Source organism: Pygoscelis adeliae, unplaced genomic scaffold (assembly GCF_000699105.1).
Source record: "Pygoscelis adeliae isolate BGI_AS28 unplaced genomic scaffold, ASM69910v1 Scaffold242, whole genome shotgun sequence".
NCBI lineage: Eukaryota > Metazoa > Chordata > Aves > Sphenisciformes > Spheniscidae > Pygoscelis > Pygoscelis adeliae.
In genome coordinates this window covers 2,529,736-2,548,038 of record NW_008824369.1, presented here as the reverse complement: position 1 = coordinate 2,548,038, position 18,303 = coordinate 2,529,736, and the positions used below count along the sequence as shown (strand labels likewise).

The window sequence follows — 18,303 nt, the reverse complement described above, 5'->3', positions numbered from 1 at the left end:
CAGGTCCCAGTTTCTGAGTTCCCAGCACAGTGCAGAGAGAGGTGGCATCTGGGCTGGACCAGAGAGGGGGAGAGCAAATCTGGGGAGAGGGGAAGAAGGAGGTGATGTCCAGGGACAGCAGAAAGGAAGAAGGATTGTTGACTTTGGCTTGTAACTGCAAACAGTAATTGTCTCTTCCTTTTCAGTTATTGGTTACAAATCAAAAGTGACAGCCCTAGGGAAAGGAGAATAAGATTTCTACAGGCAACTTTGGTGTTATCAGCCGCAGTATTGTGTTGCGGGCAGAGGTATTTCCCAGGCAGATTCCTGGTGCTGGTTTTGTGGAGCTCTGCCAGAGAAGAAAAGAGGATTTGAAACCAGAACTTGTGTGCTGGTGGAATCAGCAGCTTCTGAGATCAGAGGATACGGGTGCGTCAGAGAAGCGTGCGATACATGCAGCGTCTGAGGTATCCACACCTCCTTGGGGCTGTGTGGAGGCAACTGGCAAGACGGGAGAAGAGCATGGATGTAGCTGTTTGGAAAGTACTTCCAGGAAGAGAGCATTGCAAATCTGGCTGGCAGGCATCAGTGTATCTTTTTGAGGTGGGAGAGGAGCAAGGCTTTTTTGGGGAAAAAAAGCCCCCACACCCCATGAGTTAGAGGTTGCTCCTGGCTGTCTCAGCAAAACCCCTGAATCTGCATGGGATGTTTTGGCATCAGCACATCCTGTCCATGGGAGGCTGCGGGACTCAGCCCTGCAAGGGTAGATGTGCCAAAAATGTGTTGTGCTGCCTGTGGGCAGATGGCTGTGCCTGCTGGGTCTTCTGCATGTCTCTGTCCTGGGAGGTGCAGCAGGTCTGTGACTGTCTCAGCTGGGATCTACAACACTGCTCCCTCCGGAGCGTCTCTGAGAAGGCAGGGTGGGAGGAGGTTCTCTGTCCCCCGAACCAGTGAGGCTCAGAGAGGTTCGAGAAGCTGAAAGTGAAGCAGCTTGCTCTATATCACCCACCTGAGATTTTTGTCTTCTTTCTGTATTTCAGAAACTTCAACTCACTCAGTAAAGAAAATGTGTATGAGAACAACAAGTTGGTAAGTGACTTTTAATGTTTTACTTTTGCTCTAGTCTATGACCTGGCACCTTGCTTATGTGGTTTAGCACAGAAACCCTGCAGATGCAGTGTGCTGAGTGTGCTGTATTCAAATCCTTTGCCTTATTCTGCATGCGTCCAACCTTCTGATTTGAATGGCAATGTCCAGGCTTGCTGGCTGCTTGAAAGCACTCTCAGACTGTTCGCACTTCTCTGCTGGCTGCACAGTGATGCCTGTGTCCAGTGTGGTCTGTGGCAGCAGGAACTTGGACAGAGATGGTGGAGGTCAAGACATGGAACTTCTGCTCGTTCCCGGTGCAGGGAATGAAGGCTGCTGGAAGGTGGAGATGTCCTAAAACCTCATCCTGCCTGGATGCTTCATTCCAGGATGGGATTTGAGTTTCTCTTGTTCTCTCCACGAAGAAAGTAGAAGTTGGGCAGGCCAACACCCTCTTGTACTGGATTCAAGCATGGGCTTAATGCTCCAAGGAAAGATTTTTTCCCTCCCTCTCTCCATTGCAAAGAGAGAGGCAGCAGATTAAAATGCTTCTCTTCCCTTGGCATCGCTCCACACAGCTTCATGGCTGCTTGGCAGGAGATCGGGATGTGAACGAACCACGGCAGCTCACTCTTGTCTGGGCTGGAGGAATGACATCCTCTGACGCAGTGAGCCGTCAGAGGTGGTCCTTGCCTCCGGGAGAGCTAAACTCGCCTCCCCACACTCCTTAGCTTCTGCTTCCCTTCGGCCCTGGCCGTGTTCACAGTACTTGTGACGGACCCCCCCCTCCTCAAGCTGGGGCTGCAGTATGTGAGCAGTTATTCACACTCTCTGGGGTTCAGCCCTGCATGTTCCTCTCCTTTAGGTGAGGTTCAGACCGAACGTTTTTGCCCGTGATGTTTGGTATTTGGCAGGCATCAGGGCCTCTTCGCCATGGACAGTCATCCCAGCCAGAGTGCTGTGAAGCCCTGAATGTTGCTCCTTCCCCAGCCGGGCTGATGGTGTCTGCTCTACTGGCAACTTTGCTTGTCTCTGGGAAATGAGCTGTACAAGCTGTCTCCACTGCTTTTATTAATGAAAAGCTTCTTTGTGCCTCTCATAAAGAGTTGCTCCGCTCCTTTGTCGCAGCCTGTGTTTCCCCCCCTGTCCCCCCCCTCCATTTCTTAGTTTCTTTTATGTCCTTTATTTTGCTCTCTCTTCCTTCTTCCACCTGCTGTAGGATGACTTGTGTGTGTTGCCCTTTCACTGCTGGTATGCTGCTGCCTTGGCTCCTCCGTGAGCGGGGTTGACTCCTCCACCTCCTTGCGGGCTCCTGGGCTGGCCTCCATCCTAGCTCCTACACTTTCTTCCTTTGGCTGTCCTTGGGATACCAGTGGGTCTGATTTCTCCCAGAGCTATTGCTCTGCGATTGTTCAGACCCTCCTTGATGCCTCACTATTCAACAACTTCTTTTCAGGGGCTGTATTATTCAACTAAAAAAATCTTGTTTGGGCTGCAATTTGCCATATAAGGTCTTCTGCCGAGGAAGAATGTGTCACTTCTCAAGTGCCAATAAAAACAACCTAGAGAAATTTCAGTTGGTGGCATTGTTTTTCTAAAGATTTCAAAAATATATAAAGATGAAAAAGGTTTCTGGAGACCTTGGATCCAGTTCTTTCAGTGCTAATGGATGGTGGTGTGGTGTAGCTGATACAGCGGTAGCCTGTGTCAGAGGAAAGCTGTGTCTGGCCAGGTCAGATGTATCTGAGATGTGTCTCTGATACACCGGCCTCGAGTGTATCACTTTGCCTCCTCTATGCAAAATGGGAACAGTGACACTTACCTCCTTTGTAAAGCACTTGGAGCTGCACTGATGAAAAATGTTATGCAGAAATAATGTGTGGCTTCTTTAACGGCCAGCCTGGGCAGGCAGGTAGAGGAGAAGGACAACTGGGCCATGTTAGGTGGTGATCTTGTTGGATCTCCAGACAAGAGCAGTTCCCAGGAACACGAGGATGCTGTAGGCACAGGGGACACTACATCCTAATGCTGCTCTCTGCATTGCTCACCTGGTTCTGGCCAAACCAGTTGTGTGCATAAGAGCGTCCTCCTCTTTGTGGTCCAGGCGGCCCCTCGCACTTGTTCTGTGCCTGTTGCACTGGTCTCACCTATGGCACTGTGTGGCAGGAGGTGGCATGGCCTGTGTTCCCGCTAGACTGCACACTGGGAATGTCCAGCAAGAAAACTCCACTGGTCAAACCAGTTGTGCAGCCAGTGTAATGAGGAACACTCCAAAGAATATATTAAGTACCAGATTATGAGACAGGCGAGTGCCAGGCTGGGCTGGCAGCCGGGATGACGCACCGGAGGTAACTGGCTGAAAGCGTGCTTAATGTCAGCTCAGTTACATTTTTACTGGGATACCCAATGGAAAAAAATGCTAATTATCTTGCTGAAAAATAATGGCTGTTTGTTTCTTCTAAGCAGGAATAGTTGGCTTGTACACCAACACTGTTGTGTGTCTGTGCCAGAGGTCAGATGCGGAGGGTTTTAATATGTTCGAGTCTTTTCTTTTTTAGCAGTAGCCTTCCTTGTGCCTTCGTCCCTGCAAGTGCTGTTTTCCTTTGCCGTGTTGGCATTTCAAAGGGGATGCTCCAAAAGGGGAGGGAAAGGATTTTTTCCTATAAGCCAGGAAGGAAGAGGACTGGAGAAAGTCCCTAGTAAAAGCCCTACACTGAGTTGAGCAAGGGCAAAGTTGCTTTATGGATGTTGCATTTTTTTTGTCCTCTAGTAAAGGCTCTTGTTCAGAGGTAAAAGAAAATAGCTTTTCCCTCCTTTACCTGACTTTGATCCTGCAGTTTCAAAGTGGAGGGGACGACAAAGAGGAATATTTGCCCCAAATACATGTTAGGCAGCATGGAAATGGTTACGCTGGAAGGGAGCTAGGTATCAGGAATTCTTCTGCATTATTCCTCTCTTCCCCCTCTGTAGTCTGGGAGAAAGAGCTCCCTCCTGCAGCTCAAGATTTCCCCTTTTTCAGATGGGGAAGAGCAGGCAGTAGGCAGGAAGCATTAACATTTGCACAGCACTCGGAGATAGAAAGCTGCCTGCAAACACCTACCAGCGCACCGTTAATTGGGGAGCGCTCCAGGTTGGGCTGGAAGCCTGGAAGTGAGTCTGCCAGCCTGGACTGACACATCCCCTTCTGCCAGGCCTCGCTCTCCGCAGCTGTGCATATCCAGATAGAGGCAGGCTCGAGGAAGAGCAAGGGAAGCCCAGGTGAGTTCCTGTGCAGTGAGCTACGGCCAGCTTGCCAGGCCAGATTTTTGGCTCCCTGCCTGAATTTCTCAATGCGATGGCTGGAAGCCATGACTCCGTTGGTTCCTGTAACGGCCGTACGATGTAGGAGTTAAACTGGTGCAGCTGTTCCCCAGTAGAGTTATTATTCGAGTAGGGCTGTTTGCAGTGGAGTTTCTTACTTCTGATGAGGAGCAGCTCTGCTGCCGGGGCTGGACAAGACACCCCCCCGTTTTTTTTTTTTTTTTTTTTCCCCTCTCCGCCTCTCAGCTGCATTGCTCCAGCCTGAATTTTGTGTCCCTCTTTTCCACATGGTCTTGTGTTTTATAGATTTTTACAGGACCTTTGTGCCCCGTTTCTTTCTTTCAGGTTTCCCTTGTTGCTTCCTGTTGCCCCCCCTTTTTTTTTTTTTTTTTTTTCCTTCCCTCTCTAGGCATTTCGAGTGGCGGAGGAGGAGCTGGGGATCCCAGCCTTGCTGGATGCAGAGGATATGGTTGCTCTGAGGGTACCAGACAGGCTGAGCATCCTCACCTATGTTTCCCAGTATTATAACTACTTCCATGGACGGTCTCCTAGTAAGTACCATATTCCTTGGAGGGGTGGGAAGGATCAGGGCTTAATTTTATGCTTTCCTTTGCCTCCTAACAAGCTTGGAAAAGCAAAATAGGCTGCACAGAGACCTTTTGGTACCAGAACTATTTAAATGGAGGATCTGAACTCTTTACACACTGGCCTATAGTAGCACCAGTGCTTTTGGAAGGGCACAGGGCCGTGCCTTGTCTTTAAAACTAGTGCCTTAAAATTTAATATACAGTCTAAAATCTCTTACGGTTCAGCCAGACAGGAGCAGTGAAGGTTCCCCTCCATGGTCCCCACCTCAGCTTTCCTTTCTTGAGCACCTCCATCCCTGCTCCAGTCCTTGCCACACCGGAGGGCTGGTGAGAACACGGAGTCTAAGAAGACTGAGCTTGTCTGTGAGGCTGCGCCAATGTACCAGCATGTACAGCACAGCAGTACTGACATAAGGAAGTAGAAGAAAATGACCCCCTTAACTGACATAATTGTGATAGCAATTCTTTCAAACATAAAACAGGCCACAGAGCTGCCAAGGCATTATATTCATGTACTGGAGAGTTTATCTGGGCTCAAAGGAGCATTATTGTAGACTTGGTTTATATTTGGCTTTAAGCTCATACAAAATGAAATAATACAATAAACCAATTTCACAGGTTCCTCCAGAGGAAACTTTAGAAAGTGGGACATGAATGACTTAACTGGTTAAGGTGAATCTAGATAGAGAAGACAGATGAGTATTGAAAATGTCCTACATCTTGGAAAGAAAGCACAATTCACTCTGAGAGCTGCCTTTAACGTCTAAACTCTTCCCCCTTCTCCACCTCTTCACACATTTAAGCATGCTTTTTCTCTCCCTCTACAACCTCTTCCCTCCCCCCTCTTCATTTTTTATTTCTTGTTTTAAAACCATTCTGATTGAAGTCAAAGAAATTACATGCTGTTTGTGCCAAGTGGTGGGAATCTGGGTCAGTTTGGGGTCTTTAACCCCTCCCCCCCAGCATCTTGCCTACCACGTCATCAAGCAAAGCACATTTTCATACTCTCTAGTGTCCCACAAAACGCTCTGGTTGCATTCCTGTTGCTGGGGTCAATGTGAATGTCTGAAAATGAGCCCAGCCAGGAATGCGCCCTCTGACACCAAGCAGACTCCTAATACCATAGTCGTGCCCTTTGAATGGGCTCCAGCAGGACCATGAAATAAGCAGGACACAGGAGGCCAGAGAGGGCCAGCGGCCAATATTTTATTGAGGTCAGGTGTTTACAGAAGAGCAGAGCTGAAGCCACCCATCTTTGTGCTGGGCTTTGGGAACTCGAAAAATGGCACAAGTGGGAAGTGAGAGGGCAGCCCGAGTCTCAACCGTTTGCTGGGTCGGCTGTCACCAGTCCCCTGGTCGCTGCAGTAAAAGAGCCCTGAGTGTTTATTTGGATAGCTAGCTTTCTTGAGAGAAGACTGCTGGGAACTGGGCTTCCTCTCTGCTCCCTACACCCTGCCCAGACTCCCTCTGTATTTACTGAAAAGGGTATAATCTCTTTTCAGACGGGTGGTCATTTAATTGGTCGCTCTTAAAGCGAATCTGTGGCTCAAATATCCCACAAGGAACACAGAGACATCTCATTCAGAATAGGAAGTGGTGCAAAAATAACATCCCTGTGAGACACATGAGGGGTCTCGTCTGTAAAAATTGTGCGTGAAGCCTTATTTCCCAGGAAAGTCTCCCTGCACTTCCCAGGGCACGAGGCGTCATTCTTTGCTTGGCTGAAGTGTGTTGGGGATTCTCTTTTTCTCCACTTGTTGTGAATTTAGAGGGTTTCTCTCATCTGCAAAGAAAAGAGGATTGGGCATTTGCAGGCTTCTTGTGGCAAGTCCTGCTGGTTTCTGCATCAGCACCACCATGGCACCTCCAAGTCTCTGTTGTAGAATTACCCATTTTTAGTGGTCATTTCTGCATTCGACAAGCCTGTTTGCTCCGTGAGAGTCCCAGCTGGGATGTGGGGTGGACGACCACAGCAGTGAAGGTTCAGGGTGTGTAGGAAGTCTGGAGCACAGCAACTTGAATGAAGCAAACCCTCTGTGCTTCAGTTTCTTAGCTGTAAAACCTATCAGCAGTGCCTGTTTCAGTGGTGATCAATTCCAGCCAAACTGTGGGCCAGGTACAAACCCAAGGTCTTGTTCACACCATTGACCGATGGTGTTTTGTATTTTTCTACTTTTTCATTCCCGTCCATGGAATTCCCTGAGAAGAAAAAAAATCAGCAGTTTCAGCTACCAGATGATTCCAGCGTATGTTGGTAAAATTCACTTGTCAACTCTTGCCCCTCACTGCACTACAGAACTGCTTGTGAAGGAAGCCTGTGTCCCCTTGTATGCTTTGCATGTTATCCATCAGGCACCTCTGGATCTTCTTATATTGTAAATGACTCCTAAGCTCGTGGGTTTTCCTTATGTTACCTTAAAATTTTCCTTTCTTCCTTTCTTCCAGTTGGAGGCATGGCTGGAATCAAGCGTCCTTCCTCCGAACCTCAGGAGCAGCCTCTTGGGAAGAAAGCTGTTTCAGAGCCTCCTAGGCCAGTGCCACCAAAACTGCCCCCTGCCCACCCACCAGCCAGAGCTAAGCCAAAAGAAACCTCCCCAGTCACCACGGTAAGAAATGTGTTCTTTAAACCTTAAAAGTGTTCAGTGAGCTAGAGAGTATTATGCTAGTTCAAGGCTCCTAGTGGTAAGGACTTAGTCTCTAAATTTTCTGCTCACTGTGGGGGATTTAATCCAGAGGTCTGGTTACTGAACAGATTCAGGTGGGAGTCATTGGAAAGCCAGCTGGGATTTATCTAGCGGTGAATAGGACGTGGGTGTCTTAGGACATGGCTATGCTGTTCCTAGGTCTTGGGGATGGAGATTTTTAACAGAATATATTATTTTTGCTAGAAAACATTGATTAAATTCTTGGAAACAGTTTCAAAGCAGAGTAGGGACAAAAACAGGGTGGAAGAAAGGAAGCTCCTCTCTCAAAAGGGTAAGGACGTTTTCCAGCTAATTCAAATCAGAGACCTTTGCACTTCAGTTTCCCACAGATGGAAAAAACACCCTGGTCCTCTGGCTTTGTGGGAACAAGTCCTCCTTACTCTGTCCTCCCAAGGACTGTTCCATTTCGTATGAATACGGGGTTAGTGGGAGCAGGGATTTTCTGGATACCACTTCTCTGTCCTAGCCAACTGGCTGTGCACATCAAATTCTTGCCTACCTGGGAGATCTGTAGCTGTACGCAGGGCCACAGTGCAGCCTGCTCACCCACTGCGTTTCCCCACAGAAAGGGGTCCTGGCAGAGAGCGGGAACATCCCTAGCAGCAGCTGTGGGATCTGCGGGAACCATGTGCACCTGGTGCAGCGCTACTTGGTCGATGGAAAGCTCTATCACAGGAACTGCTTCAGGTACAGCTCTTCAAAGTGGGGGCTCAGGCCTGTGGGTTGCAGAGGGGCAGCCTTGTTCCTTTGGGACTGGAGGGAGAGTGGTGTGAGGCACTCAAGGTGATGGAGGATATTTTTGTCAGAGTGGAGGCAGCCTGGGCCTGCTCTTGACCTGTGCATAGGGGAAACTCTTTGCACAGGTCTGTTTTCATCCACACCTTTCCTACTTGAGGCCATGCTATCAGCAGCTCCTGTTTTGGTGCTTGAGGAATGTGCACACGGGGTCTGCTCACTGCCAGTGTGGTACCTTCACCCTCCCTGTGCTGACAGTGGAGATGTGCCTGCACTCTCGGCTGTGTGTCAATGGCCTCCCAGTGCTCTGGAAGATGTTTTCTGAGACTTTTGTATCCACAGGTGCAGGCAGTGTTGGAACATGCTTCTTCCTGGAAGCTACAAAGCTGGGCCTGAGCCTGGTACCTTCATCTGTACCAGCCACCAGCAGCCAGACAATGTCCAGATCTCTGGTCTCCGCAGCACTGGGAACAAACCTGAGAGTACCCCAGCCCCTACTGCTGCCAGGGCATTCCAGAAAGCAGCAGAACCCAAGAAGCTGGAGCAGGTGTTGAAGAAACCCAGCCAGGAAGGCCTTGGTAATTCAACCAAGCCATCTGTTTCATGTTCTGGAAGCTCTGTCTTCAAAAGTGTAAATACTCCATGGTCCTCTTCAGCTGTAAATAAATCAGATGACTGCAAAGGTACCCCGTTGGGAAATAAAACAGATCACCGTGAAGGTACCCCATCAAGGCCTCTTTGGACAACCTCCACAACAAAAACACAGCAAGCCCGAGAAAATTTTTTTCGGTCGGTAGAGTCCTCCAGCAATAAAACCTCTGACACTAAAAAACAAGTCCCTTCTTCTCATGGCACTGGTAAAACTGCCTCTGACAGAACCACTACTGAGATCAGTCCAGTGAATGCTGAGAAGGATCAAGCACGTAACCATATTATACAGGCTCTGGCTGGATCAAACTCCTCTCCAAACAGGCCAGGAGGACTCAGTTCCACTGGCTCCTCAGTGTCCAGCAGGTAAGTACTATTCCTTTTTCCCTTTTTACTCCCAAGATGATCCTTGGGATAACTTGGAGAAGTCCCTGCATCTTTCCCTCCTTTTCCCTAACTGCTTTTGTGGTTGAGATTTGAAGACGTGTAGAGGGACTCATCCAAATCTTTGGAACAGAGGCCAATAAAAAGGTCCGTCCTTTCAAAAAGACTCACTATGTTGTTCTTTTTTGCAGTGGCAAGTTTTCTCCCACCAGTTCTCAGTGGCAGAGTCCAGCTCCAAAAGCACAGTCCAACAAAACAGAGTACACAGCACTAAAACAGGAGAAGATTACAGACCCTCTGCCCAAGAGCCAGGCTGCCAGCAAACCTGTTGACTCTGTGCACAAACCAGAGTCGAAAGGCATCAAAGGTGAGGATGTCAGGTTTGCATACAGCTCTGCCTGGACACAGCATGCCAACTTTATGCCTTCCTCTTGGACCGGTACAATGAATGTGTCAGTGACTCCTATACTTTCTGTCTGTACCACCACATAAGGGTTTTCTGAGTTCTGGGGCTCAACACACCTCCATTTGTCCCTGTGCAATCGCTCCCTCTAGCATGGCAAGTTTTTCTTCTCTGAGGATCTCCAGATGTTTGAAGTTGTACTAGCTACCATCAAATGTTGGGATCATGGTGGAATTCAGAGGCTTAGGTAGACTTTCCCAGATGGGAGACCTTGCCAGAACTTCAGGATGATTTCATGATTGCAGTTGGGGCTCACCCAGCCTCCTTGTCTGTTTTGAACCAAGCTTCAACCATGGTGACTGAGCAGTGGGCTGAGGGGTCCTGGGAGTATCCAGTGTCTCAAACACTTCCAGATGGCCTGTCTTTTTTTGGGCCAGAAGCAGTATCTGTCTGCAGTTTGCTGTGAGCTTGTGGGTTTTTTGTCTCCACTCCCTTCCTGCCCCATCCTTTGGTCTCTGAGATCTTGGCTGTTTGTGTTATATTGCTGTTGAACATGCCTGTTCATTTACGTTGTGTTTCTGTAGCTGCATAGGGTTTAAAGCATTTGAACTAAAAGGGACAAAATGCCACCAAGGTTATTTACTACCTATTGTATGCAAATCTGCCCATGTTAAACTTGTTGAATTGACGCTGGTTTGCTGCAATAACATCATAGAATCTACCCCAGTGCATGGCTTATCTCCTTCTCCTGAGATCCTCCTGAGACACAGATCTGGCTTGTTTCTTTTTATTGGATCTGATATTATCTTCCTATGTCTCTTCCTTTAGGAAGCATGAATGTTGGTGAAGACAAGTCTGAGAGCCCAGCAGAGTGGAGATCTCGGTTGAAGCCTGTAGCCAACAAGTGAGTGTCATGGAGCCAATGGGTCTCCGTGACAAGTGAATGGGGATGTCCATGTCTGCAGCTGTGTTTGTTGCTGCAGGTCTGTGTGCACATAGGAGGGAAGACCTCCTGTGTTTTAATGCTTCTGTTTTCAACAATTTGATGGAAGAGGCAAAGGCTTTCATTTCTGGGGAGGGAAAGCGTATTTCAAATTGCTGGACTCTGACTAGAAGAGTGTGACCATCCCGGATGGAGATCCAACCCAGGATGTCCAAAACGCTTCCTGTGGACCATTCTGCAAGAGGGATGGTTTCCTACCTTTGTCTTTCTTCTTTGCAGAGACCAAGGTGGCTCTAAGAAACCTACTGATAACTCCCAGGTGGGAACAGGGAGCCCAGCACACAAGGAGACAAAGCCAAGTCCATTAGTTGTCCCATCAGCAAAGCAGGACTCTGGTATGAAGGATATAAGCTTTGCCTTCATTTTACTAGTCAGGCAGGGGACAGGCATTAGTGCTGCAAGGCACATGTAAGGAACATGTTGGTGGAGATTGTGCCTTGCTTTCAGGGATTTTTGCTCTCTGCACCTGCTTTGGCCCTGTGGTGCCTTTATTTGGAAAGCCATCCTTGCCCAAGGAGAGGGACTCGGTCTTCACAGGGTGCCCTTCTTCTGCAAGACAGCTAGCAAGATTTCACTTACTCTCTCTTGCATAAATGTGTAATGGTGAGAAATCTTGGTGATGGTTCCCAATCGTTTATTCTTCTCCTCCACCCTTCTCTCATACTCTGGCCTTGTAATCAGTGGTTTCTCCCCGTTTCCTTTGGGCTTGTGCCCCTCGCTATCATCAAGAGAGGAGAACTAGGACTAGAAATGAAGGTGGCTAGTGGTGAGTGCCAGAGATGCTGGGCAATAAAGGGATTTTTATGAGATGAGGGTTGAAATTTCTTACCCAAAACCTGTCTGTATTTCTTAATCCAGCTTCATCTGGTGGATTCATGAAGAAGAAGTTGATTCCCAGCTCAGATCTTATCAGGAGCTGTCAGAATTCAAAGCAAGGCTGGGAAGAACCTGGGGGCTCTGCCAAGAAGAAGGAAGAGGGCAACCAGTTGAAGAAAAGCACTACCACATGTAAGGTCTCTTCTGCCTGCTTAAAGGCACTCTCCTCTCCGCACTGTCAGGGGACAACCTGAGTGGTCAGTATGGGAGATGTGTCCCTGAGTTTTCTGTAGCTAAGCCTGTGGCTGTTGTCATTGGGGAAAAATCTGTGTCATTAATTTTTATTAGCCAGCTTGGCCTAAGCAGGAACCAGCCAGGCCAGAGAATTCAGTGGGAAGGGAAGAAATTAAAATAGGGATTTGCCAGGGTCACTGCCCTGTCATTCTTTAGACTCAAAGCTATGAAGAGGACCATCTCCTAATTCGGGGAACTGGGATCTAGTTGATGTCTCTGTTCCTCTCCAGTTGAGTGGCTTTGGGAAATGAAAGGAATGCAGAGAACTGTCAGCCAGAGACTTCAGCTGGCAGGACCTATGGTAGCTGCAGCCAAGGCTGCTGCTTCTTGGACTTTCAAAGATGTCCCGACCAGTTCTGACCAGTTTGTCCCTACCCTTAGTCCAGATTACTCCTGTATGTTCAACCACAGCTTTACTGTGTACCTCTCCTTCTTTGCCCAGTTGTCCTTGCTCCTACATATCCCACCACAATGCAAATGAAATTTCCTGGAACTAACCTGATGTTTGCTGCTGTCCTGTTTGCTTGGCTTGTTTGTTCTCCCCTTTCCTTACCCCATCTGGCTCTGTCTTATCTGTTTGGACTAGAAGGTCCTCACAGCAGGGCTCAGCCCTGACTCTGGTGTTTGTCTCGGAGCAAGCAGGATGGATCCCAATGGCTTGGTGGCCTCGTGTTTTGGTATTTGTTAGCTGGTTCCAGCGTTGTCCTTAGCCTGCACCTCTGACAGCTATGAAGCATCCAAACTCCAATTGTGTTGTCTATTTTAAAAGTTTAGCACGCCTCCACTGCCATAATTTTCCCAAAACTTTCCATCTCCTTTTTCCTCAGACTCAGCCATAAGGTTCAGCATTACATCTTTGCCAGGAAGTGAGCTGTTAAGATAAGGGAGGCTGGTTTTATATCCGTCTTTTTAAAGTTTAGTGATTGCTGTTAGGGAGTGCTCACTACGGGCAACTTTCCCAGCAGTCTCCCCCCATTTTTCACGTGTGCAAGGCTGCCATCTGAAAGGCTGTTCTCTTGCTGCTGCCTGTGGATTAAGGACAGACTTGTTGCTCCTCTGTATAGGTCTCTACCTCGGCACTCAAAGAGCTGCTGTGAACAGTCAGCTACCATTCCTACCCTTAATCCTGTGTGTGTTGCGTGGGGCTGTGGATGGTGAGCATTTCTGTAGATCATTAGTTTCTTTGACATAGGCAGTGTTTTCTGTTGAGAAAGGACGCTCCAGGGTTTTCTTGCCAACTGTCCTACTTCCAGGTTGCAGGCAAGCAGCCAACCCATCCTGTGTCTGTCAAGACAGAACTTGAAGATATCAGGGATATCAGACCCTGAGCTGGTCAGGAGAGTGTCGTTTTACTAGCTGTTCCCCTCCAGTGACCTTGGCCTTCTCATGATCAGTGGTGCAGCTTTCTGCCTTGGTTGGAGATGCTGCAGAGATCACCCAGGAGGAGCCTGGAGATGCAGGGCTGAGCTGGGAGAGGGAGGTGTTGCTCGGGCAGCAGCAGCAGACTGCTCGTGGCAGGCCAGGTCCCTCTTGGAGGAACCTTTAAGAGAAGTGTGAGTCGCAGGTAGCGTACAGGGCAGCAAACCAGCAGAAACCAGAGGGAAGAGTTACCCTGACAGAGGCCAGCAGTGCAGGGACAGCGCAGCTGATTGCCGCATCCGGCATCTTCTCCTTTTGTACTCTTCCTAGAAAACGCAATAGAGCAAGGGCTGGGCAATTGGAGAGGTGTCCTTGAGTTCTTCCTCGAGTCAGCACCAATTGCCAGAGGCTCTCAGGGGGCTCCCCTAGTCTGTCTGTCCTGTCTTTCTCCTTGTGTGTGCTGAGCCTGCGCCGCTGTTGCCTTTCTTACAGCCCTGCTCTTTTGATACTAGAGTTTTCCTTCCTTATCACATCATCCACATACACCTCTGTTCTCTCTCTGTGGTAATTATCCAGCCCAGCCCCTCGGGTATCCAAATACCTCACACTCTTCTGTAGTTATCCTTGCAGCACAGTTGGGCAGAGGAAGCTGAGGCTCAGTGGAACAAATACACATTGCTTAAGGATTGATTTTAATAGGTGTCCAGGGCCTAAATAATGCTGTGTAGCAGGGCCTAAGGGACTTCTCACCTAGGAAAAGTTTTGTGGAAGGAATTGAACCTTAGTTTCCTGAGACCTATGCTAAGGTCCCCTAGACCATCTTTGTTTCATCAGTATTTACTGATACTTCTTTGTACAAGAGCACTAGAGGGGCATTTTTAAGTATATCTTGGTGTTTCCTGCGCCAGTAACACAGTATTTCTGTTCTATCCTTTGGAAGCTTAATAAGGGGTGCCTTTTGCCACAATAAGTATCTCTGAGTTTTAATGAGATAATGAATGAACATGGAAGTCAATATTCTCAGGTGCAAGGTCCCAAGTCACACCTGAGTTAGGTGACTGCCTATGCCCTGGGGATGAAAGCAGCACCCTGTGACCAGAGGGTATCTGAGTGCCCAGCCACGAGGAGTAAATCAGGCTGTGCTGTTCCTGCGGACACACCTCTCACCTTAGTCGGGTGTGCCAATGCATGCGTGTCGTCAGTGCCCCCTGTTGGGTGGCAGGGACCTGTCGTGCTCTCTGGTGGTGTAGGCACTGTCCCACACCACAAAATTATTTAAAGTTTGTTGTGGCATTCTTTGTTCTTTTTTCTCCCTTCTAGTTAAACCCTCTGTTCCGAAAAGCATCCAGAGCCCTGAAGCAGTGTCCCCAGTCAAGGTATGGCTGGAAACCAGGCGTAAGGGGAACAGGCTGGGGTTGTTGGGCATCCTGCTGGAATGCTTGCCCAGATATATCTCAGTTTTTCTTATTGGGAGGGTTTGTTTGAATTCCCAGGGAAAGGGTGAAAGGCTCTGGGGCAGAGACAAGATGGAGAGACTGTCTATTATCTCCCATGCAGGGGGACAATAAAGGCTGGAATAAGACAGAGCCAAACAAAATTCTGGTAGGCATAGCCTCCCCCAACAAAGGAGGGGGAATGTCTGTGGGTTAATGAGCGTGTGAGATGTTATCACTCACAGCGAATGTATCGCAGCGGTGTAGCATTGCAGTGGCCACCGCTCTGTTGTGAGCAGCCAGCTCTGCATCTTTGCTGACTTGGCTCATCCAGGACATGGCTCTGCAGTTGGGCTCCTTATGTCATTTCCCATCTCTGCCGGGGCTGTGACCTCAGCAGGCAGTCTGAGGGCACTAAGCTGTATTTGTTGCGACATTTGTTTTCCTAGCTGCACCCAGACTACCTCCCTGAGGAGGAAATCCAGGAGAAGGTGCATGACATCGAGAAGCAGCTGGATGAGCTGGAATTGAAAGGAGTGGATCTGGAGAAGCAGCTGCGTGGCTGCGAAGGAGGTAAAGGAGACTGGGGCCAGCTCTGTTACGGTGGGGAGGTGTGAGGCTCATGTTCTACCCCTGGGCATTCTTGACTCCATTTCTAGGAGCTCATGCTATATGTGACACAGCAGGTTGCCAAAGGTACCTGGTATAGCAAGATAAAGCCCTGGAAATTTTGAACCCTCTCTGACTGTTTCCTAACCTATTGTTTGAGCAAGGTCCTGTGTTTATTTGGCTGAAGATCAGGGAGTTTGGGGAGTGGAAGGCTGCTATTGATCTGGCTTTTGGATCCTAAGCCAGACTGGCCATCATGGCTTGCTCCAATTTCGCAGGGCTTAGTGAGTTCATTCAGAAGAGCAGAGTCGGGCCGGCCACATGGAAGATGAGCTGGGTTCCCTGTGGCAGAGTATCTGTCTTCCTTCCTTCAGTCTGCGGGGGTGGTCTGCATCCTTTCCTTTGTACCCAGGAGTACCAAAGATGATCTGTTTTCACTTGAGGTTGGCTATGGCTAATAAAAGTTATGCTAGGCTCTCCCTCAAGTGATTGTGTGTTTGAGTCAAGGGGAACTGAACTGATGCAGCTTCTGGAGGTGTCTTGCCCTTCGTCTCCTTTGCAGATGAGTCTGAGGATGCCCTCATGGTGGATTGGTTCAAACTGATCCATGAGAAACAGCTGCTGCTCAGACAGGAATCGGAGCTGATGTACAAGTAAGTACAACCAGAAATTCACCCATCCGCTTGTGCACTTCACCTGTGAGCAGTAAGCAGGGGAGGACAGGGAGCGTGGCAGCCCAAAAAATGTGCCAGTTGGTGGGATGAGGGAGGGCTTGAGGACATCTCTGGGAGAACTGCCTGAGGTATTAGCTGATGGGCCTTTGAGCACTGATGAGCACCCAGGGTCTGTGGTGAAATTGTGGGGAGGGAAACCTTACAAATGCGATGGAGGAGGATTTCCCCCAACCCACCAGCCCCTACCCAGGTGGTGGACAATGCAGAGATGAGGCTTTAGCATGATATGAGAAGGGTCGAGTACTGGGGCATGGAGGGGCAGTAACTCATCGGTTCTGTGGTTCTTTCCAGGATGAAACAGCAGAAGCTGGAGGAACAGCAGTGGAACATTGAGACAGAGCTGCGACACCTCATGAGCAAGCCAGGTAAGGACCGGCTGCACTGAGAGTCCTGCTGGCCTCTGGCTGTGTGGAGCCCTCTGTTCTGCGCACCAGCCCTGGGATGTCCTTCAGATCTGAATGATGCTGCCAGGGATCGCAGTTTCCCTGGGGGATCTCTCCTGACTGCACTGTTGAGCTGTCAGGTGCAGACTCCCTGTAACATCCAACCCACTTGTGTTTTCTGAGGGGATGTAAAATGTGCCCCTGAGTGCGGGGATAATAATATTTGGGCCTGTGAGAGGGGCTTGCTGGAGCAGGGTGGAGGCAGGAGCCACAGCGGGGAGGTGCTCACCTGTAGCTGTGAGATGGGCTTCCCTTGTCTTGTGCAGAGGAACTGAAGACACCCAGGGAGAAGGAGCGAGAGAAGGAGCTGCTGGAGTCCTACCTAAACACAGTCAATGATCGGAATAATATTGTGGAGTGCCTGGATGAGGACAGACTCAGGTGAGGGCCCTCAGATGGTGGGAGATGAGCCACCATCAGGGATGATTTCATTGTACTTCCTCCACTGCCCAGGCTGTAGGGGTGGATGAATGGCTGTAATCCAGACTTCTGCTCCATGAGAGGTGGGTGGTGACCTGTCACCAACCATCTTGTCCTAAATGCTGCTTCCTTGGCAGCTGTTAGAAACTGAGGTCAGGACCGCAGCCATGTTTAGTGCTCTTTCAAGCTAATGCTGCTCTGAGAACAAGGACTGTGAAAATGTAGAAGGCGGGGGGAAGAGAGGGAGAGGCTGGAGATGGGGAGGATGGAGGCAGCACGGGAACTGCAGAAGGCCTCTGGGAACATGAAGCCAGGAATGTGTTCGTCTACTGCAGCAAGTGAAAGAACCGTAGCTGAAAGTTGGATCCTCCCCAAGTTCAAAGGAAGACTGCTGTGTCAAGTAGCTGGATTTGTGCCTCCTGTTGCTGAAAGCAGCCTCCATTTCTTGACCTCAGGGCACCGACTCCAGCTCGAGCATTCTAGTAATGCCCAGGCTTTTGGCTCTGGCCTTGCCCAGGCACGAGGAGATGGCAGGGTGTTTGTCCCTGATTGCAATGCGAGCACCTCTGCAGCACCCCAGGCTACTGGTGTCTCAACCTTTATTCATCTCCTCGGGTGTGGTGTTGTCTCACAACTCAGTGAACTCGGATGATTCATAGGCCAGCTGCTGCAGTGCTGGACTGCCACAGTCTGGAAATCCCCACCCAGGCCCTTGCTTTCAAGGGAACCAGATGCAGTTTGTTAATGTAAGGGACTCCTCTAACTTTCTTTTTTTTTTTTTTTTAATCTGCACCCTTCTCAGGGTGTGCTATGGAGGTCAGTCATTTCTGACTGGGGGAATAACAGTAGCCTTTACGTGTTTTTTGGTGTCTACCACCTTGTCATGAAACACAGCAAAGTTTTCTAATGCCGTGCTGTTCCATTACAGAGAACAAGAGGAGGACCAGATGTTGGCAGATATGATCCAGAGGTTGGGTAAGGGCCCTTTCTACTCTTACAGAGTAGCACTGGGTGGCACTGGGACTGTGGGTCTCAATGTGCTTAGTCTCTGCTCATTCTCCTGCAGATGGATCTCTTGAAAGCCAGGAGCCAGAGAAGAAGAAGAACAAGTTCCGCTTGTCCAAAATATGGAAGCAGAAAAATAAGAGTAAAGCGCAGCAGTGATGTTCCCCTGCCCAGCAGCCTAGAGAGGGATGTCAAAGGGATGTTCCTTCCTTGCTGCTGCTTTCCTGGAGTCGTGCAGGACTGTGATGAGGCTCCTCTGCTCTCTGACATGGAGACTGCAGGTTTGCGGGCCAAACGGACTGTGAAACTCCTCTGGCCTTGGCATGGGGCCCAAGGACACCTTTCCCAGATCGACTTTTA

At 49.2% G+C, this 18,303-nt stretch overlaps 1 protein-coding gene across 1 annotated transcript; it reads left to right on the top strand.

Annotated features, from left to right (window-relative positions):
• The first annotated feature begins 432 nt into the window (after window positions 1-432).
• On the top strand, window positions 433-18,102 carry MICALL2 (MICAL-like 2). Its single transcript, XM_009320066.1, has 17 exons — window positions 433-446; window positions 1,020-1,068; window positions 4,775-4,916; window positions 7,398-7,558; window positions 8,223-8,344; window positions 8,735-9,406; window positions 9,616-9,791; window positions 10,656-10,731; window positions 11,050-11,165; window positions 11,689-11,838; window positions 14,620-14,675; window positions 15,182-15,305; window positions 15,904-15,994; window positions 16,367-16,440; window positions 16,785-16,899; window positions 17,867-17,913; window positions 18,005-18,102. Exons 1-17 carry the CDS (start codon window positions 433-435, stop codon window positions 18,100-18,102), a joined length of 2,283 nt encoding a protein of 760 aa, XP_009318341.1.
• The last annotated feature ends 201 nt before the right edge of the window (window positions 18,103-18,303 follow it).

Bases quoted from the DNA above. Each gene is read 5' to 3' on its own strand.
- MICALL2 (XM_009320066.1), top strand. The intron at 8,345-8,734 runs GTACAGCTCTTC...TTGTATCCACAG, and splicing joins TATCACAGGAACTGCTTCAG to GTGCAGGCAGTGTTGGAACA. The intron at 17,914-18,004 runs GTAAGGGCCCTT...ATTCTCCTGCAG, and splicing joins AGATATGATCCAGAGGTTGG to ATGGATCTCTTGAAAGCCAG.